This window comes from Chamaea fasciata, unplaced genomic scaffold (assembly GCF_029207755.1).
Source record: "Chamaea fasciata isolate MVZ Bird 193981 ecotype frontalis unplaced genomic scaffold, bChaFas1.0.hap1 SCAF_1, whole genome shotgun sequence".
Taxonomy (NCBI): domain Eukaryota; kingdom Metazoa; phylum Chordata; class Aves; order Passeriformes; family Sylviidae; genus Chamaea; species Chamaea fasciata.
The window spans coordinates 134,945,115-134,973,105 of record NW_027094086.1 but is presented as its reverse complement, the minus strand read 5'-3'; the positions used below and the strand labels follow the sequence as shown (position 1 = coordinate 134,973,105).

General features: G+C 36.3%; 1 protein-coding gene across 3 annotated transcripts in view; it reads right to left on the bottom strand.

The window, feature by feature from the left end:
- Positions 1 to 27,991, bottom strand: part of MLLT10 (MLLT10 histone lysine methyltransferase DOT1L cofactor) — a 126,591-nt gene that overhangs the window by 70,107 nt on the left and 28,493 nt on the right. For all 3 annotated transcript variants that reach the window (XM_066198926.1, XM_066198934.1, XM_066198940.1), the window contains 4 exons: positions 20,673 to 20,782; positions 14,346 to 14,449; positions 10,654 to 10,747; positions 8,614 to 8,709 (listed from right to left, as the gene is read on the bottom strand). In XM_066198926.1, the coding sequence (XP_066055023.1) occupies positions 8,614 to 8,709; positions 10,654 to 10,747; positions 14,346 to 14,449; positions 20,673 to 20,782 (404 nt within the window). The remainder of the gene's footprint in view (positions 1 to 8,613; positions 8,710 to 10,653; positions 10,748 to 14,345; positions 14,450 to 20,672; positions 20,783 to 27,991) is intronic.

The following is a 27,991-nucleotide window of genomic DNA, read 5'->3' as shown; positions in this document are numbered from 1 at the left end:
ATCTCTATTCAGTCACAGCTCTAAAAAACTCCAAAAAATGTAGCAACAGCTCACCAAGGTAAACATTCATCCACAAAACCACAGAGCAACTGCCTCCCCATTCTAAGGAAAGTGGGATCAAATGTCTCATCTTTGACAAGTTTTACTGTAAGGAAAATAAAGGACAGAAATTACTCTGAACAAGGACTGAAAATAATATTGGCAGTGAGTGAAAGCTAAGGGAGCATTAACAGCAGGCAAAACACACATATCCCATTTATATACTCAGGAATGAGTTCAGATGTCCCAAACTCCATTGCAGGGCTGATAAATGCAATCCGTACATTTTGTAAAACCAAGATTTAGCAGAAGACACAATTCCAAGAAAGAATATATAAAAACATAAAGGGCCAACAACAAAATTGACCAAGGAAACCTTAATCTTGGTTCACAAGTAAGACAGCTGAGCAGACCAGATTCAGGCAGCTTCTGAAATCTTTCTTACAGTAAGAAAAATAAGGCGTGACTGCCACGCAGCCATTGGGTAAGCACCTGTAACAATATTCATCCTGAACAACTTGAAGGACCTGGATTTATGGTGCAGCTGAATACCAATACAAAATGCCTTGAGTTCATGCATCATAATTAATCAAAAAGCTTTATTTGTCACCAGGGATCTCATTTTTGGCCTTTGTTTCTTACCTCAAAAATTATGTAATCCCATCTTAACTCCAACAGCTACATGTTGCTAGATAACAAAACAAATATGCTGCAAGAGTTCTGGAATTCTACAGCACCTTCTGTACATTGCTTTCTTGTAGAGCAGGGGGCAGGGGAATGAAGAAGAGAAAGGAAATACATTCTGATTGCTTCTGTTTCTCCCACAAACATTCAATCTACAAAATTATTACATAATATGACTTCACAAATACACTTTGGTTCCAATTTTTTTTTTTTTTTTTAGCTCATTTACTTATTTCACCACTTTAAAGATCAGCACTAGCTCATTCATTTTCTTTAACTTAACTTTCAGAGAAACATTTGTCAGGAGTAAAAAAGACCAGCACCCTATCAAAATATCAAATTAAGGACACGTGTAACTGCATTTCAGCTCTGATCTGTTACCAGCAGAAGAGATGTTATAAAATGTATATTTTCAAACTTGGGACTTTGATGTTTGGAAAAATGAACAATACCAGTGAACAGTAGTTCACTTCTAGTGAACCAGAATTTCTTCTAGTACAGAAGAAATTAATGAGTTCAGCTTTTTTTTTAAATGGCATTAAAAACTCATAACATTTCCACATGGAAGTTATCATTTAACTTGTTGAAGATATTTACACCTATTTGCAATTCATTTTTGTCTCAGGAATGCGTAGCCCTCTTGAAAGCAGTTTCTAAAGGAGTTTATTTGATTAAAATACATTCCAAAGTTCAGCATTTAACAGTCCACTGTTACAAAGGAAGAAAAAGGTTTTGTGACCCCACTCTCACCTTTCTCAGAGTGCTTAGCTTGTCAGACCTTCCATCTGCTCACTCAAACTGCTGAACAGCAGCAACAAAAACCAAGCAGAGTTTTCTGGTTTTTAGTGAGCTACATTAGTCCTGTGAAGGCACACGAAAGATGGACGGTAACAGGCACAAGAGGCAGATGCAGAACAGAGAAGCAAGTGCTCATGGGCTCAGGGAACAGACCAACTTCTGTTTTGGAAGAATTAAAACACATGCATGCTATCAGCAACCACCAGTGCTTAGTCCTTCAAGACCAAACTGCCTGGGTTGACCTTGAATTACTGCATTTTTATGCCTTCTCTATTACAAAAATCTTTATCCTCAACTACCTTCGACTGTTTCAAGTTTTTAAACCTCAACATCTTAAAATCTATTTTCCTTATTGATTATTGTAAGCAAAATCATCTGATTGCCTAAATCTCTAATTTTTCAGCTGCTGTTTGACTTCCTCAAATAATTCCAATGTATCAGAATGTTCTATTAGCACAGAGTACCCATATCCGTTCTTTTGTCATTTATAGATTTTCCGCACTTTGTATCACCAAACGCTGTAAATCCTGAGCTGTCACATCACAACTAACACCCTCAATGGAAAGCTGTGCATAGTTCTTGCTTGTCCCAAATAAGAGGTCAGATCTGCTTGGCCTCTTATTTGGGACTAGTAGCTATTAGTAATGTAACCATAATAATAACTGCAGAATGAAAGATGACTACAAATTTCCAACTCAAATCCTAATTTACCTTATTTTCATAAGAACAGCCCTTGCTCAGGCATTCATCTGGCTAGCATTTTAAACAGTACAACCCACAGCAGAAAAACTCAGGGGAGCAGCACTTGCTGCAGTCACACAGAAATAAAAGGATACAGGCAAGAGATAGTTTATAGAGAGAGGTAGGACACTACTGCCAGCATTATTCATTCACATACAGCTCTAAGAATATGCCTTGTTCTTAAGAACCAGTTCTTGATTCAAATACTTAAATACTCAAAAGCCTCACTTAAATACAGAAATAATGGTCATACTTTTAACTGTCAATGGTAAAAAGACTCAAGAACCAATGACAAAAATGCCATCCAAAGCTTCTATGAGGTGCAAGACTACCCACTCTTATCCAGAATGAGCTACTTCTTTGATACTTAACACTAAAATACACTGCTTCTGTTATTTGCAGAGTTTAATATTAATTGTTAGTAATGGATATGCAGTGCCAAACACTTGAGTAGCACCTTTAACTTCAAAAACGGTGTAAGGTTAACTAAATCAATGTAACTACGTATTGTCAGTGCTCACCTTCATTCATTCCTATAAAAATTACAAGTTTAAATTATGTATTACATTACATACTGTGAAATGCTCCACTGTCTGCAAGGTAACTTAAAGACACCTGTCAAATATATATCACAAAACAGGTGAGTAGAATGGCCTACAGAAGGAATCCATTCAATTTTCTTGTCTCACTCAGTTTAACATCATAGATCATCTTTAACTGCATACAGTCTACCAGAACCCAAAACACAGCAGGGATGAAATATACAACTTCATAAGAAAGTATCCAGATTACCTTCTACAAACTGTTAAAAAGTACTAGTAATCTTGTATTGATCCACGATCCAAATCCAAGACAAATACATTTCAAAGCACCTTTTACTTCTGTACCTCTCACAGTTAACAGCTGTAAGAGTTGAACCAATGCTGGTTGTGAATGGGATAGAGTTGATTTACTTCACCTAGTTGGTGTGAAGCTGTGTCTTGGATTTGGGCTGGAAACAGTGTTGATAACACAGGAATGTTTTCATTTTTGCTGAGCAGCCCTTATACAGGACAAGGCCTTTTCTGCTTCTCTCCCCACCAGCGTGTGGGCTGGAGGTGCACCAGAACCTGGGAAGGGACACAGACAGGACAGCTGACCCTAAATGACTGAAGATATTCCATGCCGTATGGAATCACGCTCAGTATATAAAAGTCAGGGAAGAAGAAGAAGAAGAAGAAAGGGGTGGTGTTCAGAGTGATATCGTTTTTCTTCCCAAGTAACAGTGGCATGTGATGGAGCCCTGCATTCCTGGGGATGCCTGAACACCTGCCTGCCCATGGGAAGTGGTGAATTCCTTGTTTTGCTTTGCTTGCGTGCAAAATTTCTGCTTTACCTATTAAACTGCCTCCTCTCCCTGCCAGGACAAAGGGCCGCTGTTTGTCCGCCGCGGGCACTGTCTTTGTCAACCCACAAGTTTTTCCACTTTTACTCTTCTGATTCTCTCCCCCATCCCATAAGGGAGGAGAATGAGCAAGTGGCTGTGTGGGGGTGAGTTGCTGGATAGGGGTTTTGAGTTTATTTTCTTTCACAGTAAAAGTCAAAGACTAAAATGTGTACTTTGAAATGGAAAAGACAGTTGCAACCTAGGCAGCCTTACAAAATTCTACATTCTTACTACTTGCAGAGTAGTTTTTAGGTATACCTGAGGTGGTATGCTTGTCATTTTGATTTTATAATAATTAACTAATCCCACCTGACAAGCTTAATACTATTGAGGTGTTTGCTGTGCGAATGTACACTAAAAGCATTACTTTTTTTTCAGTAATACATATGATGTGTTACTGTAAGGTGAAAAAAATATGAGGTAGTCAAATCAATAATTCCATGATAATCTTGAGAACTGAGACCAAAATTCCTACTTTTTCTCTTACTAAAATAAAAGAAAATATAATTTTAAATTAATTTATATTCTTAAGCATTTTTTTTCTTGACCTCCACAAGACATCACTGTTCTGGTGCCAGCTCCAGTAAATTTCATGCAGTTGATTATCAGGATGACACTTACATACACAGAAAACAGCACAAGTTCACAGAGAATTTTTGAAAGCAACAAGTCAAACAAGATTATCGCCTTTCCTCTTAATCCTGCAGATAAAAATACCTATTACTAAATATACCCCGACACAGTAGCTTTCTAATGAAATTTTGTTTGCACAGCCACATGCTGTCAGTATTCCCAAATTGTTAGACAGAATTTGATATGAAGACAAAGTCAATACAGAACAGAAGCCCAGAAAGAGAAATGCTATTCACTGGGAACAACAGTAAAGACTGAAGGATGAAGACATCTCCCTTTTTGAACTCGTGGAACCCTCACAAAAATTCAGTTTTAGGAAACAGGAACTGGGTTCAGCACCTTACATAGATATTAGCGTGTCAATACACTGAGACATGTGGTTAATATTTACTGACCAGCTTTTAGAGGTATTCTAGAGACACACTTCTTTCCCTCTGACTGAACAGAATTTGGAGTGAGTCAACATGGATACACATCACCATTAGCATACATAGCACACAGTTCTTATCCAAATAATATTTATCTAGTATTATTTCAATTATTAAAATTGAAGTAATCTCAAAGTGGTTGCAAACCACTTTTCTTCAAGTTATCTTTAGCATTCTTAAAATTTTGCGTCAGATACTAAGAGCAGTTGAAAGGATTAAGTAGTCACATATATTAAATTGATTAACAAATCTTACAAATTTAAGAAAAATGCAATGGGATACTGCATTACTGAGATGAGTTTGAAACTTCTTTTCCTAAAAAGTTACATAAAACGCCCAATGTTCAAATAGCATCACTTAGTTTATGAAACGAGGCAATTCACAGAAGAATGACAGAATCATCTCTAAAACACTTTCTACAGCACTATAAAGTGACTCCTTGGGACTAAAACAGATTGTTGTTGTTGTTTTTTAAGAAAAAAAGAAAACGCTGCTTATGCAGCTGAACGATAACCCAAAACCCTCCAATCTGATCCTATTTTTACCACAGAATTGTATGTGATGCATAGCAGGTCCATTTTACCTGCTCAGTCAGTTGTTCTCAAGTGAGGAAAATGTACCAGGAACACTTGTTTTGAGTATTTACAACTTGCCTTGTTACAGCTGACACAGCGCATTAAATTCATTACAAAGCATCAAGCACCTTTCTCCCAAATAAAATTCATTGCCCTGACACATGAGCACAGGCTCCTTCACAATGTATCAGCCAAGTCTGGGCAGTTCCAAACCAACACAGAGCCTATGGAAACTTTCAATGCACAAAGACATGGTTAAAATCTTCCCTTCCCGTGGGCCTAACTACCGAACTCCCAGCTACACTGGAACACGTGGAGTGTGATGCCACAACCTCTTCTTAGGTGTTCAAGTTTCTACCCACAGAATCAGAAAAGCTGTAATGCTTCTTTAAGAACAGGACAAGCAGCAAAAAGACGCCCACAAGGGTTTAGTAGCTGAGTGTTTCGGAGACTTATCCTGGATCCTGCATTTGCACCTCTAATGCTCTCCAACTTCTGTGATAGTGACAAGAGGCTCCTTGTCACTATTTTATTCTTTTTGCCTCTTCAATCACTTCTTAGACATCTGCACTCTTCAATCACGAGTCCATTTTTGTTTTATTTACATTATATGAGCCACTAGAGCAGAGTTTTAAATTTTCCCTTCCCCCTCAGCTCAGACCAAAGCCCTTCTAGTAGAAAAGGCACCTGTGTAATTCAGCTGCCATACAGTAGTTAGTTACTACATAATATATTCACATTTTTCAGAAGTCACAAACATATAAAGCTAGTAACCTTGCCTAATTTTCATGTTAGTGGCAAAAAAAAAGACTTCTATTATACAAAGGTATATGTTTAAGTTCCTTCTTTAGTTCTTCCAAATATAAGACTACCAGTAACATTAAAGCTGTTCTTCCACAGCCTCATGGTGGCCTAAGTTTTCCCAAGAAAGCCTGAGTAAACACCTGGGCCCTGAAGAAAAGGGATATTATAACGGAATGTCAAGTGACATACTACCAATCCTCTTTATAAGGGACATAGCCTCATCACTAATCATTCCTCAACAGCATCTCTGCCACAGAAACTAACAATGCTTAGGCAGCAGTAATCAGAATATAATGAAGCTATTTATTCTGTAGCTTCAACATCATCATGAAAATTAAACCATACCAAAGGTCTGGTTAGTTTTGTTCAGGGTTTTTTTTTATTATTATTATTATATCTTTACATATTAGTTACTGATTTTGTTGGCAGAGTGCCCAGAAGAGACTAAACACACACTATGGAAGGGAACACAGGCTTTCAGCTGAGCCTGTTTGTAAAAACGACAGTTACCTATATTAACATTTTCAGACCAACCTCTTCTTACTGCTGAGGTAGTATTTCACATGCACAAATACAGCCTTTGAGGTCTTAGCAAGAAAAGCGGTTCCAAACCACAACTCATATAGCTACTGCCTGGCAAAACAGAAAGCTTTAATGATGCCTACAGATCAGATTATCCAAATTTCCAAACAACAAAGATGAAAGGTAAAGCAGAAACTACAGTGGCCTTGAGGGGGATATGGGTGCCACACACACATAAACACTACCGTATCTGTGAAGAAAGATATAAATATTTACTGTAATATGACAAAAATCTAGATTCTCAAGGGATTTACAAAAGAGGAAACGAGGAAAGTCACCTAAAAAAAACTGCCCTACTCCTCCAAGATCCTTAATACAGTACAGCAAATATACAGCATAAGCTGAAAAAACAGCTGACACCACGGACTGAACACACTCAGCTTGAAAGTCCCTCCAAGTGCACCCTGTAGATTTCACAGGTATGACCTGGGAAGCATAGTTATCTTCAGTGAAATTCATTTAAGAAAAACAAAAAATACCCTCCCCCTCTCCCCCAGAAAAACCCCAAAAACCCCCCAAAAAAACCTTACAAGTTTTGTCCATGTGAGTAAAAATCCATGGATGTACTTAGATAAAACATGACCTGAATTATGATAGTAGTGAAAAACTAAGAAAAAATACGGCAAATATTAGTAACACGGGTTTACCGTGCAGCTAATTCTGTAGTCTGTAATTCAAAATTGGTTTTTTTCTACCAATGTGTTACTAAGAAAAAAAAAAGTTTGCCAAAACCCCATACTTTTACGATTTTAGCCCTAAATGTAGATTTAGAGGTACAACAGCATCACAGTGCACACTCTTTTCTTTATTGCCGGATAAAAATGGAATGATTCACCTACACCATTAAACAAGTCTAAAGATTAGACTTATTAGAAAATTATCCAAGAACAACTGGCAATCAATATCCATCCAAAATGGAAGGGATCTTAAAATCCAAATCAAATATTAAGGCGACTAAGAGTCTGAAGACTGACATTTGCTATTCAATTTCCTGCTTCTATAAATATAGCTCCTTTGTGTAATACACATTTAGTCAAAAGATTCTTTGATTCCGATTTTTATGTAATGACTTTTAATAATGTAAAACTAAGTTTACCCACGTCCACACAAAATCCTACTAAGCTGTTTGTACCGGATGTGTCCTAGTAAGCAGTTCTGCATGTACTCTTAGAGGCCTAAAAAAAGTGTCAAAGCATATTTGCATTATTGTGTCTGTTATCACCCTTTGTTGAATTTAGATTACAAATATCCTACAGACAACTGTTAATGCAGCAGTAATAAAACCCCAAAATTTTAATCATCATAGATTTGAAATGATTTTTAATAATACAATAAGCCAAATCATTAAAAGAACACGCCAACATTAGAAATCAGCAGTTATGTTCTTTGTACCCTCACAGCAACATTTCCCAGGTGAGTAACAAGGTATTTTGCCAGCACACTGGGCTTGACCACCAGTACCAGTAAAATGTGTCGAGATGTCAGTTCTTTGATGAGAGAAAGATGTAACAGGTTGCAACATAAGGAATTAGATGCAGGTGTTTAGCCACACAGTTGCTAAAATGTGAACAACTGGTTTTCTTGCCCAAATAGTCACAAAAGGTATAAAAGAAAAGCTCTAACAGAAAATTAAGGCAAAGGAAGTCACACAGAACAGCCTTCCCAATGGATATGTTCAGTATCTCAAAACTGAATAAAAACAGAAAGACAAAAGTGCACATACAAATGCACCTGAAGAGGTTTCCTCATTGGATGCCAGCACCTATGGTTTATCCCGTATTATTTATTATTCAGTGCTTCAGAACAAGGTTTTCTTCACACTTTTCAGCAAAAATAAAATTTACCAGAAAGTGCTACTTTTAAGCAGATGTGCCACATAATTAGCAACGACAAATCCACTTACTTTTTTCTCCTTCTCATGATGTTTATCCTGAGAGTGAGAGGAAGAATCACTTAAACTTTGATCATATGACCTATTAGATCCCCGTTTGCTCTTTTTCTAAAAAGAGAAAATATATTTATGGACAGAGAAAAGGAACCATTTGAATAAATAAAAAGTATAAAGCATTTCCACTGACAAGACGCCTTATTGCTAGAGGAAAAAAATTTCACTGCTTCAGTTACTGGAAAGCTGACTTATTAACGACACTAAAATTCACAAGACTACTGAATGTACACCAGGAAAAAAGCCTATCCCTTTATCAACTTTTACACCTCCCACAAATTTGCAAGACATGCTTTCCACAGAGAAACTAAATATGCCACATTTTAAAGGTTAAAAGATGCTAGACACATTTTCAAGTTTTCATAACATAAAACAAAAAAGATGCTCTTCAAATGAGTATCACATGAAGCCACTGTGATGCTCTGACACATGCTTGAAATGCATTGTAAGGTGACTTCATGACTTATTTATTATTCAAGTGATCTGTCTGGTATATTTTCATTAAAATGGATTAAAATCCAGGATACAGAATGCTACAGTCATGTCTGTGATTATAAGTGGCAGATGTAATTGCCTGTATTCCCGTAATGTCTGAGAGCCTAGTTCAGGACTGCAAATATTTTATGGTGGGCCAGTGTTCTAAAGGTTGGTTTTCTAGTAACTGAGGAAGCATTTAAGGACACCTCAGGCCACTCTTTTGTTAACCAGTATTCAGTGGAATAGTAGATGTAGAACACCCACCATCTTCAGCAGAAAATACTAAGCACCTTTATCTACCAGGCATTAACAGTCACAATAATCCTAAAGAAAAACTGAAACACTTAAAACAATCTTGCCGGCCTTTACTGTTCTTACTGGAAAGCTAACTAATTATATGTCAAATATAGAGCTGTCTCTATCATTAAAGTCGTTTTTTAAATAAACATACCTGTTCTCAATCATAACAGCATTGCAGCATTCAAATCAAAGGCATAACAGTGTAATGGTTTGCCTTCACCACTAAGAGACCATTTTCACTCTTTTTGTATATACTTAGCTCAAGATAGTAAAAAATAAAAAAACCAAAGTCTTAGCTCAGTAAGGGCATAGAAAGCTCTGACTTATCTTCATTACAAAGGCAATTCATCAGTATTCACAAAAGTACAAAACTAACCTCACCACGCTTATCTTCTAGAAACTAAAATGGTTGACTGGTCCTGTGTTTTTACCTTGCTGCAACCTAAAAGTCACACCAAGTATTCAACTTTTTAAGCAGTGAAAAGAAGTAATCTGCAAGTTAAACTGTACTTAGAACAGTATCTGAACATAAGTCTGTACATTTGAATATTAATAAATAACATTTTTTAAACATCAGGAAGCCCCTCAAGTCCACACACTCACACATGTACACAGAAACAGATATCTGGAACTGTCAAACTGGTAAGAAGTGAAAGGAAAAACTCCAGAGGTCTGATCCAAAACCTACTGCATTAACTGAGAAATTTCAATGTTTTTCATTTCTTGTTTGCTTTTTAAAAATCAAACCTGAAGTTACTTCCTTAAGGTTGTGTTTTAGAGAACTGACAAGGAGGGAATACTCACTGGCTACACAGTGAGAGACAGAATAAAGAGATTGGGCAGAAGAGTAACAGAAGCAGAAAGAAATGGAGTGCTTCTTTATTCTCTAGAAGCAGTATTTTCTAGTTTATTCCAAAACGGACTGAATTCCTAGAAGGCACCTAAACAAATAGCAAAAGAAAACATTCTAGGAACTCAATGAAAAAAAAAAACACTAAATGTGCATGCTATTTCTGGCAGAGAGGAAAAACCCACACATCTATAAAGTAACCACTTATAAAAACATTTCCAGCTAGTACTTCTGTAACTGTGATTAAAACATTGTTTTAATGAAATACAATCTACTTTTTGAACTACATGAAAATATTATTTCTAGTGTTAATGGCAATTCAGAACAAAAAAGTCAGTAACATTTATTTATAGAATTTAGTAAATACATACCAGTTTATTAAAATGGTATTTACAGTAGCCACAGTATTGGACGTTATCTGCACCATTGCCTTCCTCTTCACAAAGAAGTCCTGCAAACTGTGCACTAAAAATAAACCAAACAGCATTCAAGGAAAGCCATTTTACACCAGTTTGTACCACAATATCACATCTGATAATAATTTATGGATGCTTATATCTGCAATTAATAAGAGATTTCCACACAAATAACTTCCTGTGGCACGTGAGCACATAACCAACCTTTGCAGCCCAGGGAAAAACATGTATAATTCAAACTTTGGCCTGTTGCCTTTTTTCAGAGTCATTAAGCCACTCACACAAGCTTACAGCTTGCAAATCTACATTTACTACGCAGTTACTTGTACAAATAAATAAAGCAATCTACAATGACTCTTAGCTCAAATTCAAGCAAAAAAATTGTCTAAAAAAAGAACAGCTTTTAACAAAACCATACTATAGCTCCAAAGAAGAGTTTTTTCAGAACTTGCATACATGCTTCTCTGTTTTTCCATGAAAATTATTGGGATTTTTTTACTCTAACTTGAGTTGCATATTCTATCAAACTGTATTTACTAGTTTAAAATACTGTGGCAGGCTAATTTCTTTTAAAAAGATCAACAATTACAAGTTCCATTGACTGGACTACTTATTACCTTATTCTACTACGATGTTTTCAAAACAATTTTGTTTTTCACCATTTATAATGTTGCTATATTTTCTTTATCAAAACCAACTTAAGATATTGACAAAGCAAATATTGTTACATTTTTGTATCATTTTCATTCCCATATGTTGCGGTTTAAGATTCTTCCTTTTGTTTCTTTCCCTTAGGGAATTTTCACCCGTATGTTGCTAGGAGACAACAACGACTGGGTACTTAAGAGAGACAAAAGAAGTTGCCAAACTCAGGGGAGGAGGGCACCTGGCTGCACTTCTCTCGTCTGAGGGTTTCTCTGGGAGGGGCAGAGATACCCGAGAATGGGGCTGGGGCAGCTGCTAGCTCTCCAGAGCCCTGGGCACTGGGAGGGGAGAGAGGCTGCAGTCGCTGTGGGGAGATTTGGTCACCACTGCGGGTTGTGTGTCCCACTGCCCTTCTTCTGCCGCCAGTGGAGCTGGGCTCCCAGCAGCGGCCGCTGCACTGGGCCCTTATTAACACCAAACACGGGACCCTTCGCGACCAGCTCAGGGGAAACCCCGGGATCCTGGAGCCTCATCCCGCCCCCAAGGGAGTCTCTCTCGGCCCTGCTCGGGGGGCGGGCCGCCACTGCCCGGCCGTTTCCGCTGAACTGCAGCCCAGAGCCCCTGCCTGCTGCGACACCACTGCGGTTCCAGCTATAGCTGCGGAGCTTCTGATACATCTCATCTGCCACTCTGGGGTTGTGCCCATCCCTGCCGTTCCAGCTTGCTGCTCCCGAGGGTCCTGCTGGGGCACCAGGATCGACTGCCCCAGGGGTTTGTAAAGCCAGTCTTTCTTCCATCCCATCCCATCCCATCCTGGCCGAGCCGCCATTACGGCATGCTCCCCAAGCCACAGCGCCCCCTGCCGCCGCGGGGAATCACCGCACCTGCCCTGCCCGGCCGGGAGCCAGCAGCGCCCCTGGCGGCTGTGCCCGGAACTGCACCAAGGAGGAAATGGCTTCAAGCGTGAGGAGGCGGCTCCTCGCGGTTTCCGGTTGGATTTTTTCTTTTTGTGTGTTGTTGCTGCCGCCATTGCTGTTTGCCTTCTTATATACATACATACTAGTAAAGAACTGTTATTCATTTTCCCGTATCTTTGCCTGAAAGACCCTTCATTCTAAAGTCATAATAATTTGGAGGCGGGGGTGGGTCATACTCTCCATTTTAAGGGAGGCTTCTGCTTTCCTTGGCAGACACCGGTCTTTCAAACCAAGACACCATAATAATGCAACGTTACAGTCAAAATTTTACATGGGAGTATTTAAATTAAAGAAGACTATATAATGTGGTTCATTTTCACAGAATTTTAAAAATATGTTCTTGGAAATCCCAGAAACACTAAATGCACGCCCATCTACATCTGATACCAACCAGAAAAAATTATTACGAGGATGTCTTTAAGCAAAGATTTATTGTTTCTAAGCTTCTCTTACAAAAAGCATGCACTCAAGCTCATTTTTTATTAGACAATAGTTCTGATAATCCCAATCTGATACACCTTGCCCTGGATTTCTGGTAGTCCACATTTTTCTTCCATTTTTTTTTTAAATACTACAGAAGCCTCTAATTATCTCCAGTCGTATTACTCTCCAGCTAGATACTATTTTGTACTATAGACCATGTTTCTGAACCAAAACATTCTAAAAAGTGGCAAGACAGCTGCTTTAATTTTGAACTTAAGTCTCATGCTCTTCACAGCATTCACTGAAAGCAGGGCTTCGGAATAAAGTAAAAAGATGAAAAGGACTCTTGTACGTATCCAAGTGTTTGAAAGGAAAGAGACCTTTTCATACAAGCACTTGGATGTATACATTTTTTCACATCTGTAAGTAATCCCTTTACATGGTATGCACACTTTGAGGAACACAATTCATTTTCACCATAAAAAAAAACTTGACACTGATCACATCCAATGAAAAATTAGATGCTTATTAAAGAATAAAACCTGCAAAGTAGTCTGTTAAAGAATAAAACCTGCAAAGTAGTCAAGCAACCAAAAGAAAAAATAAATGAAGAGTTACCAAGATTATCTATACCAAAACAATGGAATTAAACCCTTCAAGATCTCCATAAGACATACAAATTATCACTATGGTACACTGAAGAAAATGCATTTAAGTGATTTAAGCTGATGTGAAAATACCATTTCCCTGACTAAACTGGTCATGAAGCAGCATACTGGGGTAGTCATAAAAGAGGTAAATCCACAAATTATGTACCTAGACAGCCTACGCAAATCTGCCTGCTAGTGTAAAACAACTCCAGCTGAAATTGAAAAAACTGAAAAACTGAAAATAATGCCTGCAAATTTTGGAGTGGAACTGTTTTTGCTTCCTTTTACCTGTTGACATGTGGTTTAATCTAATTATCCAGCCTCTTTTAGAAGTCCATAAAGTGAAACAAGCATCTCCTGAATGCAAGGAAAACTAAGTATCTTAAAGAGGAATTAATCAGATGGTGGAGGACACAGCTTTTTTTTTCTCCAGCAGTAACACACGAAATCTGAACAGTTCAGGATGACCTGTACCATTTAGATAAAACCAGTGAAGTGAGTTACTCCCACATATTTGGAAATCCATACTGGAATGGGTGAGTCCAGTGCATTTTTACATAGAGTTCAGTAATATTCCCACTGATTTACCAAAATTAAACAGCAAAATCAGTTAGGAGGCAATGCAAACAAATAACGTCTTCACACTCCTATATCCTATTAAACATCCTCTAAGAAAAACAACCTAAGAAAAAAACCCAAACCCCCCTATACTTATTCACAGGAGCACACACCATTTAATACCACCCAAGGGAGTATTATCAGACAGTTTTTGCAGCTCATAGCAAAATCTATGCTGCCGCTGCCATATTGTTACTAAATACCATTATAATAAGAAACCACTTTACTGTATTTCTTTACTCAAAGATGTACTAAATAAGGAGTTTATTCATTACACTGTGTGTATTAATTCCTTCTGGAGCATCAGAGATCATAAATAATAAAATATACTTACCATGTTACGTGAAAAGCTTGTCGACATCCATGTTTATTACATGTCATACAAGCACCAGTGGCTGCTTTACTTTCTCTGCCTTGTTCATCACAAATATAGCATGTCTATGAAAGAGAAAATACTTAATTTCATGAGAAGCATACAAATAAATTCTGTGTTACAGGAGATTCTAGGCTGAGAACTACTGCATTTTGCAGCTAAGCCAGTGTAAGAACTTCTTTAGGAAAGTCTAATCATGCTTGTTAGCAAAAGGAGATCACCTGGTAGACTTGGGATTTGTGAAACACTTCACCAATGTTAAGGCAGTACAAACACTAATTTGCTTACATTTCATACCACTGTCAACCAGCCAAAGGGTTAAACAGCCAAGGGTTAATAGCATCAGGCTTCCCAACTGTCCTTGCTTTCAAGTTTGTGTTTATGTCAAGTCCCAATCATTTTCATATTCGTTTAACATAATGTGTATTTGTGGCATTCAGAAACAACAGATTAGACAGAGTGCCTAATGGTACAATATGCCATATGGTATACATATATATCTACACAATTACACACAAAAACCTGCAAACTTAAAATTTTATTTGTACATTTGCTGCAAAGATTTTTCAAAAGTGTCATAGCATGTTTCAATATTCATCTGACACTCAGCAACTTTTAAAGAAATTGGTGTTTAACAGAACCCTGCTTTGTTTGGATGACTACTTCAGTATGACTTGCATAGCCCCATAAACATCTTGTAAATTAATCAATCAATTTACCTTCTGTAAAAAAGCTTAAATGCATATACTAAATCCATTTCAACCTTCAAAACGAGCTAAAATGAAAATAATCTATTTAGGACCTGGAAATCTTTTCATAGCATTTCTGTCAATTTATTTCTTTTAATGGGACGCCACAGCAACTTTTAATCTTTTCAAACACATTCTCAGTAAAACAGAAGAAAGAATTTAAGACAAAAAATTCCAAATTCTTCCTCCTTATTCAATACTTTTTCCTTTTCTTAACACATGGCAAATAAGTATGGATACATACCATATGGAAGCTCACTACTATACTAGATGTCACTACAATCTCTCACCAGCATTCCAGGGAGAAACATCAGGCAAAACTAAATCACTTTTGACTTTTTCCTGTCCTAATTACTGAAACTGCATTTAGAGAGATTCTGAATCATATCACATTCATGTGTAAAACTGTAAAACTTAACAAATTAAGAAGACATTCTTAATGAAAGTGCCATCCAGCACTGAGGTGGACTGTTTGTTTTTATATGAGAAAACCTTACTGAGTATTAAACATTAAGGACACTCCTACCTCTGTAGAAATCCCATTATAAGATTCTTAATGAGAAAAGAGAAACTTCTTTATGCCAAAAAATAAAATTGTCTCTATTTTAACTAACTTACAATTTTATCACAGCCTCCTTTCACTGAGGCAGAGAATGAGTAGAATAATAAATAAAAATAACATCAACCATGGGTAGTAGAAAATACAGTGGAAAAAAATGGATCAAGAGACCACTGAAATTAAAAAAAAAAATTATACAATGCAAAACCAGTATTACTTAGGAAAATGAGTGAAATTCTGAGATCAGAACAGCCCTTTACAGAGGTTTTCGGAACAGCATTTAACAGAAGGTGTCAGCTAACTAAAGCATTTTTGTTAATACGCAAGACTTGAAGGTAGGAGAGTTATTCTTGTACAGTTTCCATACTACTTTAAAAAGCTAATATATCCTAAAATCATACCCTATAACCTAACATTTAATAGATCAGAAAGGGGATAATCCTACTTAATTCTTTGCCTCGCTTCTTTTGTACATCAAGGTGGTGAACACTGATAATTCAGTTGTTTGACAGGGTCTGAGACTGGCTGCTTTTTAGTTTTCCATACCATGACCTGACACATTTAGATTTTAGGAACGAAAAGGGTCATGATCTATCAACCTCATCTGAGTCAATATATTAAGTGTAAGTAACTTCAAAGTAAGATACTTCTATAAACAGAGTGTTCAACAAACCCCATAAAACTCAATCTCCAGCTACTTTCTAGGTTTTTTTCAGAGTTTTGTTTCAAGTTCTTAAAGTTTTTTTCCTGACTGAAGCTCAGAAAGAAAAGTAATACAAGCATTCTACTTAGCAGAGATGTAGACTCCATTTTTCAGTATTTACCCTACCTGTAGGCTCTCTGTTTTGGGACGTCTTGGAGCAATTTACAGTAAAATGATTGAAAAATGCCTACAAACTACATTATGAACAAGTTTAAATGCAACATGGTGGACTGACTACTAATTTTAAGAAGCACAAAGGACTTTCCTACAATAGTCATGAGAAGCATTAAACCTTGTTTCCTAGTATTCCAGATGAAACAGGGACAAAGAAGGCTCACCCTCCTCCTGTTCCAACAGACAGTAAGTTCTCTACAGCTGAGCTTCTCATATTTGTACTTTCTCTTAGACAGACAGTTCCAGAAACCTGAGAACCTTTGTCTTTCTTTCACAAAGGAAGACTTGCATGTATTTTCAAATCCATACAAATGCTACACCTCTGAAGCCTCTGAAAATGTGGAAGTTTAAAACTGTCCCACCACCTACAGCTGCACTCTTCTTCAAAGCTCTTAAGGGAAGAGAGTACTCTCCCAAATTCACTGGAAAAGCAAAAGCTTTTGACATAGCAGGGAAATTTTACTCAAAAACACAACTAATATCTTACTTCCTTTAAAGGCAAATATGTATTTTGCACAGCTGTCTTTATACTACTGTCGGTATTTTCCCTTCAAAGATTCAAAGCGTAAACCTTCTTTGCAAATGTAAAGATGGAAGGAAAGATGAGGCAAAAAAAAAAAAAGGCAAAAAGTGATTTCAGCAATAGTTTATTCGTAACAGCTACGCAATGGCATTCTCTGATCACAAAATCAAACCTAGGAATTGCACAGAAATTTCTCATTGTTGCAGCAAGTACTGAAAGAGAAGTCTGCCAGCTCCATTCGCTACTAGGCAAATCAAGAGACTCTAAAAGCACTTGTCTTTTAATCACTTCTTAAAAGACATTCCTAAAAGCAGTAATTACATACAATTATCACATAGTTTCAAATGAACCTGAAAGAGACAAATAAAGCTGACACAAAATAAAAAGTTATTATCCATGCATAACCATCCAAGGAGTAAGAAACACCTATTTGTGAGAAGAAGAGCAACTACTAGTCTGTTTCTTTTTTTGAAGCAACTGTGTAAGAAGAGCTTTCCTGATAGCTAACTCATTAATAAAATCATTCAGTGGATTCATTCTGTAATATGATGGTTTTTATCCCTGAAAGAGACAAACTTCAGGGAAACAGCAGCCAAATGTCTCTATACAGACAAGCACCATGCTTTGATATCGACAGCATTTCTTCAGGCATTTAAGATTACTGCACGTGGTAAAACTGCATATTTTGCAGTGTTTAGTAAAGCAACAAGTGCATAGAGAAAAAAAAACACCAAACATTAAATTAAGTACTATGTCCTGGCAAAACTTCAACAATATTTATTTTAAAGACTACAGTATAATTTCTCCCTCTTGATAATTTTCTTTGGCCTCTGTTTTCCCCCAATTCCATATGCTACTGTTCTGTATGTATCCAGCCATGCACAGAGAATTATTTAAAACTTCACAGAAAATATCTTACTTAAAAATCTCCTATTCCAACCTGAGCTGACAAACAAAATGAAATTATCACTAAGCCTGTCTAAAAAAAGAAACAACTCCAGTCATTTTTTTCTCATTTACATGTTCGCATTTGTTCTCAATGTGCAACAAATGTTTCAAGAACTGTTTGTCATATCTACTTCTCAAAAAAACAGCTTTTCTTTCCCATTTTTATGCAAATTAATAGTCAGTGAAATGCTTTAGAAAACTTCTGATCTAAAAAAAACATAATTTAAATAAACACAATTTATCTTGAATAGCAGTAGGAGCAGAAGGTGAAATAATTGCAGGCTACATGAAAAGGGAACTAGTAGTTTGGTTTTGGAGGGTATTGCTCAAGAACAGCCTACTTGGGAAGCCATGGCAGTTTAACCACAGCAGTACTAAACCCAACACCTGCTACAGATTTAGCAAGAGTTGAGAGTTCCCTGTCAGCCAATACTTCTTAAATTCAGTACAGTTACAACTGGACTGCTGTTGGCACTGCAGTTAGATTGCTTTCAGAAGGTTTGCTGCAGCAACTGCAGAAAAGCCATTTCTTGGATTCCCCTGAAATCCACAGCTGCTATCTCCCTGACCCAAAGAGACCAAATAGGGACAGTGAAATCTGAGTTCTGTACAAAGAGAAAACAATAACAATAACAATAATAATAATAACAATAACAATGAAAATGATAATGATAATAATAATTTTGCAGGCTAGGGGTGTGACCCTAAACTTCGACATTTCTGACACCAGTCTCATTGTACTTCACAATCAACTGCAGTGGACCAATGACAGTAGTTTTAGGCCGACTGCTAACATGGAAAATAGGCCTCAATCAGAACACCTGCCCAGAGCACAGAGAACTAAGAGCTGGACAACATCAGAAACTCTCTTTACATTAACTGGATGGTGATAGTAATTATCTAGTGAGAAAAAAAGTCACAGTAACTACAGACCAACAAAAATGGAAATTGGAATTTTAGCAGCAAACCACAACTGTATTATCATATATTTAGAACTGTTTGAGAAAGAAGCAACTTTAGATATGATGAAAAGGGATTAAAAACTAAAGACAGAGACAAACAATGGATTTTGTCAACGAGCAATAATAAAAGATGCAGAGTACACTTTTTTAAGTTGCAAGGATTTACTCATCCAATATCCAATTACCATTAATAGAAATGGTCCAAGATAAAATGAAACCTAAAGTGTTCCATGAAATTTTTGAAGTACATTAAGGGAGAACGAGTACCAGTTGAAAAAAAAAAAAAAAATACTGACTACTACTCAAGGAAAAAGAAAACAGATGTTCTGTTTCCTCAGAGCTGAGGAGAGAGAGGAAATAAACTCATCTGTTATAGCAAATCTTTACTGCTTTGTGTCCAAGCAGAAACGTATTATTAGTTCTGTACTGAATCTCACTGTTGCATGTTCTTGCCAATGCATAGGGAAGCAAATAGTGAGATGCCAATAGAGATGTTCAGGTAGTAATGAGAAAGCTTGAGAAAAACCTCAACTTCGATTCCTGGTTTTTCAGCTACACTGGTAAGAAAGATGGACAAAACATATTGACAGCAACTGGAGAAAGTGAAACAGAAAAGACCAAAGAAAGAAAAAAGGAAAAAGGCTAGAAAAATGGAGGGGCAGCCCATAAATCAAAGATGGAAACTTGGAAAGGGGATGTGAGGGGTGTGAGAAGTCAGAGAGGCAACATGAATAGGGACTGGTATCCCTGTAGGAAGAACAAGAGGTGATGTATGCCTTTTCCTTCTTTCTCTTTTTTTATAACACAGTCTACTCCTACTTTACTCCAGTCTCCACAAACTACCATAAAATAAAGTAAAAAGAAAAAAAGAAATTGGAGGTTAAAAGAACAACACAAGAAAAATATGTAACACAAAGAATCAGAAATTCAGAGAGTTTGCATCTGCAGAAGGGAATACGCAATATAGTTAAGTGAAGAGCAAGTAACACAAGTGAAATAAGAAAAATGTAACTATCAATAAAGAACACTAACAAGCTACTGGTTCGTTGCTCTGCCTTCTGGTTGTTTTGTTTCGTTTGGTTTTGGTTTTTTTTGTAATTTAAAGTCTCACATCACTTTATAAAACATTCCATCTTACTGACAATTATTTAGGAGCAGTTCTCCTATGAGCAAATCCTACTAAAGTGAATGTTATTTATGAAGTCAAAAGTCTGGAAGCATTTGCCTTAATACATTAGCATATGTTTCTGTCCTAAAAGAAATGTTTATAAACATGTTTATGTTAGTATCAACACTTAAAATACTGAGACTTTGTGGTAATTAATAATAACATCTCATATAAGCTGCAATAGTATTTTTACCTATGGAAAATATTTCAGATTCCTTTCAAAATAAACTGTTATTCAAAGTGTATGATATTTTTAATTAACAAAACAGTCCCTAATCTGTAAAAGACTATCAAGACATGGCAGATAACCTTACAGCTTAATTTAATAATATAGTTTTCTTAATTCTTCAATTTACCATAAAGACATTGCAGAAAACTTAGAGCATTACTACATACATTAAGGAATTTTATATAAACTGCATTCTAAGAAGTGTAGTTTTACATTACTGAAATTCACAAGTTTTAAAATAAATACATTACATATAAAAAGACATAGTTATACCTTATTATAACGATCGTGAGGAACAGACTGCAACACGATAGGCTCCATTGTAGAAACATTTGCAAACTGCACCTCGGGAATGTAGAGAGCACAAACCACATGAGCCCAACCTACAAAAAGTTATAATTGTATTTAATGTTTTCTAGAAGCTGAAAGGACATTTCAATGTAGTACAATTATAGTACAAAGAACCTTTTACAACACTTTTTTTTCCCACAGACTATTTTAACTGTTTAGAATATTAAGGACAAAAATTACACTTAAGTCATGTTTACATTTCGGTTTTGTTATCCAAAGTTTAGATGATCAGTAACACATTTTTTAACGTAGTCAGAGAGAATTTATACGAATAATACTCCATGAAATTCAAATGGTAATGATTTATACAAACAGTGACACACAAACAGAAAAACAATTTTTTTTTAAAATTTCTTGGATTAACATAGTCATTGCATAAAATCTACGCAAACTCCTGCAAAAAGGAAGCTGCATCTGGCCCAACTGGTATTCTTACAAGCACAGCATCATAGAAGACTTCTGTGTATAATTTTTCTTTTAAAAATGGCATCCTGATTTGAATAGACTCCTGTTTCTTTCTGTAGCAAGAAACTGTAACACATATGCACACCCTCACATCCCCTCTATGCAATCTCTTGCTTTTCCATTTACAAAGTTGTGGCCAATTCATTTTTTCATAGGAAAACTAATACCTATATCCAGTCTTATTCTAATTCATTAACTTGGTGTCATCAATAACTGGTTTGTTACTTACACTACTGTGCTTCAACAACATTTTGAAAAAGCCAACCATCTTAATTGTCTGACATTTGGTCAGATGGAGGTGGGGGAAACACCAAGTCAGAAACAAACCTACTAATTTGAAGCCTTTTTTCAACACAGAGATCCTTAGAGCAGTTGTTCTGTTTCAGTGGAGGACTGTATGCCATAACTGTAGATTTAGCAGAAGCTGCTACATAGTTAATCCAACATACTGCTATACTGACATTAATAACAGAATTATTAAAAGTATTATTGCCTCATCTAAAAGTGAATTTGGTGCCGCTAATTACTTGATGAGAATTCTGTTCTTCCCCATGAGGAAAACTAAAGTCTCTTGTCACAAGATCCTCAGTATACTTTAAAAATAATTCTGCTTTCCTCTTACCCAGGCTTATTTGTATACAAACATTAAGAACATAAAATGACAGGCTTATATAATTAGATAATTTAGAAGATTATTAGCTAAGACAAGCAAAGTAAATTATCATTGTGCAAATGCATGCTATAATAAAACAACAACAACAACAATAATAATAAAAATAATCCCAAAAACCCAGAAAAAAATTAAGCAAAAACCCCACCATATACTGTCTCACTGCAGGCCTGAGTTTTAATCTTGGATTTTCTCTTCTCAACTGCTCTACAGCATCTAAAAGTTCTTAATTTCTACACCCAGCTGTACTCTGACTCTTAAACTGAGCTAAACACAAAGTTGTGCTTGCTCACAGTAGTGTTGTTGAGACTCTGGAATGGTATTTAGAATAAAAAGCACATACGCAATTCCAGATACTCCTCTTAAAGCACAAATCTTCCCCAGCTTTTGCCGATGGATCTGGTGTCCCTTCTCTCTATTTACTAAATTGGTAATTACAATTTCTATGGAGAATGAAAAGTGCACACACACACAACAGTCATAGTCAACATTCAGAGTCAACACCACACATACTGTTCTAGTATTTCAACTACAACTAAATACAGTATCTGTGCTGCTCCGTAATTTTATTTACAAATGGTATTTAGAATCATTCGGTACAGAAAAGGCATTGAGACTAATAAAAGTATAGGGTAAAAAAAAGTATAAACTGCCAACTTGAGCTGCTTTTAAAACCTGTTCCAACAGACAATTTTGAAATTATCATTAACAGACAGAGTGAGAAAAAAAACCCTATAAAAACCACAACCTTTTTTTGTTCGCTTGTCTACTTGAAATATCTTCAGGGAAAGAGTGTTTATAAGGGCTTTTCTAAGAACAGCAAACTGCCTTAAGCCAGAATCATCTTACTAAATACAAATAAATGTTAACATGGTGTTAACGGTGAATATTTATCTTTAAATCTTCTCTCAAAAAATTAACTCAAATAGAAACACCATTCATCTAATAAAGCCATTAAACCAATAAAAAAGTGACACTGAAATTTTGAAAAAATAAACCTTCTGTTGGCTACACATAATCAGATGGCAAAAGCTTTTACTTCAGATTTAATTAAGCCTGTACTCCAGTTATGCTTACATATAGTGGAAAATTATTATGTATATATACAAAATATACAAGAGACATTAGGGGAAAAAAATCACTTACTAAGTGAGTTGAAATTTAGGTAGGTAAAGAATTTTTATTATAAGGAAACAGTTTCAGGAGTAACTTTAAGTGAATAGTGCTCCACCACTATTCCTGCCCCCCCCCAAAAAAAAAACAAAAACAAAAACAAAAACCAAACAAAAAACCCCACCAACACCCTACAATATTTTCCTATTTACAAATAGAAAGTACACATCCAAGACAGCTGTGGCCAGTAGCAGGCTTTTAACTTTCATGAGACCAAAATCAGGACCTATATAATTAAACAAATGAAGCACCACAGCACTAAAACACTTTTTGAACATGGGATAATAAGTGCACATGGAACTGGGAAAGGGGCATTTTCCACTGTCCCATCTCCACCTTCAGATCCCAGATAATCTAGCCTTGTTGGAAAACCACAATAATATAATACATCGCAACAATATAAAATCACAATAATGTCCAACAATAATTTAATCAGAGGGGTGGTTGCAGCACCCTTAAGTTACCAGCCTCAAACGTCTACACCAAAAAAGAAGCCTAACTCCAGCACCTGCTTCCACTTGGCTTCAAGACACCCTGTACATAAGTTCTTAAATACTCTTTTGTCCAAAGTTTAACTGGTGAAGACATACAGAATTATCAGAGAGCAACACCCAGCTGACCAGGAAGTGTCAAGGCGAGTTCCCTTTAGGAAGAATAAGGAAGATATTTTTCCATAACAAATGTGGTTAAGAACCATTTGTCTAAAGGTGCTGTGCAATCTCCACCTTCTGAGAACTCAAGGTCTGTTTTTCCTCCACAAAACTTTATAGTTAAGGGAGGTCAAGCAGATTCCGTTTTGCTATATAAGAATCAGACAGAAGGAGGAAAACAGAAAAAAAGCAACCAAGAACCATTTTCCGAAGCATCAAGAGACTAGCCACTATTGCTACAAAGCATAAGCATGGAAGTAAGGACACACCTATAGCCAAAGTGAGAGAGATCTCCTCAGTCTTGCTGAAGGGTGCTACTAACCTGTAAACAGTTTTACATGTAATGTTTTGTGTAACTGAGAGTGTTCCTGACTATGTAACACAGTGCAAAAACACCTTCCCAATCCTCTGCAGACATTTCCTTCTCTTTCACACAACGACTCCGGCTGAGCAGAGCTCAAGAGTCCCAGGAGAATAAAGGACCTATTGCCACAATCAAAGTTTGTCGGCAGGGACATGAAACATCCTAATGACAACCATCCAAACTGTACACAGATGAGAAGAAAGCATTTGAAAGGACGTGTGGTATTTAAGACTTCCTTAAAATACATATTTTTCCATTTACTCCATCTAAGCTATAAAGTTTGCACTATGAACTTCCTATTCAAACCACCTACTACATTATCCTAGGGCAACTAAAATTTTATCAGCAACTATACACCTTTGTCCTCCTTCTCACCCAGGAATAAAAAAACATCACTAAATCCAGTCCTATTAAGCTTTACCAATGTTTAGGTGTGAAAAATACTGTTGTACACCTATGTTTTGGGTTATAAAATAAAAAAGCCCCTACAGCACTGTTCTACACATTCAAAAACATTTAAAACATTCTCCCTAATTTCTGTTGCAACCGAAATTATTTTATCAGCTCTCCTCCTCACCCAAACACCACACAGAAATAAAAGCACGATATTCCTATTTTTTTCTTAATTTTTCTCCAAATTTAGCCAGGAACTCATGCCATTTTTGAGATCACTTTTGTTCCAAATGAGTTCATTAAACCCATCTCTATAAACCACATCATTTACTCTTTAAATCAATGATAAGCTTCCATTCACTTCGGTTGTGTATGGTTTGAATCCAGACAAATGGCCACAGATGTATTACTCACTTTTTAAATTTCACTTATGAAACTTGCAGTAATTGCTAACAAACTTACTATTCCTGCTGAATTCCTTATATCCAAATTACTTTTGGTTTCATCTCACTTTCAGAACAACTTTAACTGGTTGAGAGGGCAGGACACATGTTTTAGCAAATAGAGAGACTTGCAGCTTGCAAAATGTTCTTAAAAATTTCCCTTATATTCAGATTTTTTAAATTTATTTTTCAATCTTTGAGACGGTGGCCTTTTGACATATGTGCCTTCCCAATAATAATATTTTTACGAGATGATATTGCTTCCCTTGCTTATTTTAAAATGAACCTAATTTCTTGGTTTTAAACTAGAAACCCTAAGAAACACATCATAAGGATTCAAATTAGCCATCAAGTTTGCTTGTTTCTGTGCACTCTTATTATAACTGTTTTCTCTGAAACTGCTGAAGAAAAACCCTCAGGCTACGACAGGCTGAATGATTCACTGACTCTTTTGCTTCAAAAAAACCCAATATTCTACAACAATCAGTGTCTCCATCCAGAAATTGCAGAACATAATTTTTCATTTTTACTTATTGGTGATAGACAAAGTTAAAAATATTTACTTCAACTGCACTTTAAAGTTCAGTAAGTTTGGGAAATGCTGCTTACCTTTCAAAAAAAAAAATCCTGTGTGCTTTCTATGAAAACATCACACAAATCTACCTAAGATGTTTTCCTTTGGAAAGATCTTAGAAAACAAATTCTACCAACTTTGAAACAACACGAAAAACCACATATAAAGTGACTCTAAGATCTGCTTTGACAACAATAATGAAAAACCAATCTTTCACCAGTATCAAAAATTGGAAATTCATGCTGAAAAGTCTTCGAAGTTTAAATACACCATATGAGACTTGTAGCATTTCACTTAAACAATTTTTTTTTTATTTATCCCTTAGAAAGACACATTATTGAGTTTTGCCAATTTTAACATTTCACTCTAGTTCACAAAATGTTTAATTATCACCACAGAATCTATTCAAATGTTACCAGCCTTTCACTGAGATTTTTATTTCTGGTGCTTTACTGATTTTTAACTCAGTGCAAACCTAGCAGTACATACGTAGCAGGTATAACTTTAATGTACTGTGTTCACGAACATTCAGAGTAACAAAGCTCAGACTTCAGACCCCTAGCTGAAAATAAATAGTTGATCTGTTATCCCAATGTGACAGAGAAAAGTAATTCCTAGCAATTCCACCATCAGCAAACACAAGACTGCTACCAACAAAGAGTTCTATAATTAGAAACAAACTCTACCAAAGTAAATTAATGAAGAAAACCCAGGAAGAGAAATAATACACAGTATGTTACCCACATAACTAAATTTTTGGCTTTACAACTACTGCTTAATTGCCTAAAATTTGATTCACAAGTGCCTTCCCATAAATAAACTCGCAATAAATAAACTCACAATACTTTTAAACTGCCTTCCAGTGCAAATTTTCAGGCCTTGCTTTTATAGTCTTTGACTTTATGATAAAATAACAGCAACAAACATATAACCCATACTCCCATCCACAACAAGGGAAGCCCCTGTCGTGCTTATGAACTCAGAGGCGCAGAGCAGGGACTCCACCACGACCATGGTCAGTGCTGAAGCTGCGCAGCAAAGCACGAACGCACTGGGGAGACCAGAACCACACACCTGCACTGAACTCCAGCCACAGCACCAGCCTGGCAGCACACGAGTTCTGGGTTATTATCACCATCCCCTAACCATGCATCAGTGTCACAGCAAAATTTCTTTATGCATTCTAAGTTCCTAAAGAGTCCATTTTATTTCATTAAAGAAGTTTTACTTTATTTCTATCTACAGTTCAAGGAGAATGTATTTATTATCTTTCTTTACTGAAATGTTAGTTTCTTATGAGGGTTAAGTTGTCAGTTAAGGATACATCTCAATCCATTTCAGCTGTAGACTGTCACTGAAAAGCAGGATCTCATCCTACAAATGTACATTCAACTGTACATCCTTGCCCTCTCCTTGCAATATGAGTTTGCTATGTAGCAGGACAAATTATATTTTTTCATCTCATTACTAAGTTTGTGGAAAACTTAACAAATTTACCTTTGAGGAAGATCAGTCAATGCTTTGAAAGCAATCCACACTGAGGTCACATGATTACCATACACAAAACCATCAGTGCAGAAACACCCAGCCAGGGGAAAACCACAGTCCCCTCCTTTCAGCAGAGGTCAACAGCTGTCCTAGATTACATGAAATTGCACCCTCCCTTTCCACAACTATCGGATCTGCTGACTGACCCAAAGGCTGAGCTCTATCCAACTCTGATGGATTCACCTTTCAAACATGTACTTAAGACCATTACTGTTACTCTTTGCCAAAGGGAAAGATTAAGTACTATTTTAAACCTTCAGCTAAGTGTCTCCTCATTAAGACATTCCAGACACTTTTAACCCTGATCTTCCTTTCCTATAAAAACAAGAAAACTTGCAGATAAGAAATCTGTCAGCTGAAGTTACTGTTTTCTCCTTACTCTATTAAATAAAGATTTAGAGTTTGCTATAGTTAAAACAGCATTATTTGTTCTATTGTTTGATCCATTCTTTGAAGAGGGGTATAAAGAAGGTGCCACACTATCCACCAGAGCTCTCACTGTTGTGGTTGGCAGTCAACCTCGTCATTGGTACGGAATGGACAATTTGTTAAAAAGGTAAAATAAATATTATTTGTCTATTAAGAAAAAGGCTTCATCCTACCAAGTCCTATTACTGAATTTCACAAAATACTCAATTTAGAAAAAGTTGGTCCTCAAGTAAAGAATTGATTCATTTTGAATCATCACTCTGCAGCACAACAAATAATTTGTTTCTGAAACAGCTACAGATGAAATTCCACTGGTCCACTGAGTAAGCTAATAGCTTTAACAATTTTATCTATGCTATGGAATTATTGAGTTTCTTCCACCTCTCTCAAGAAATCCTTTCATACAACAAAAGGAAGAAATGTATAAACAAGCACCTAAAACTCTAAAAAGAAATCTACATATACACTGTGATTATCAGTAATGTAAATCATAAATATACAATACTTTGTAGGGTAACACGGGAATTTATAT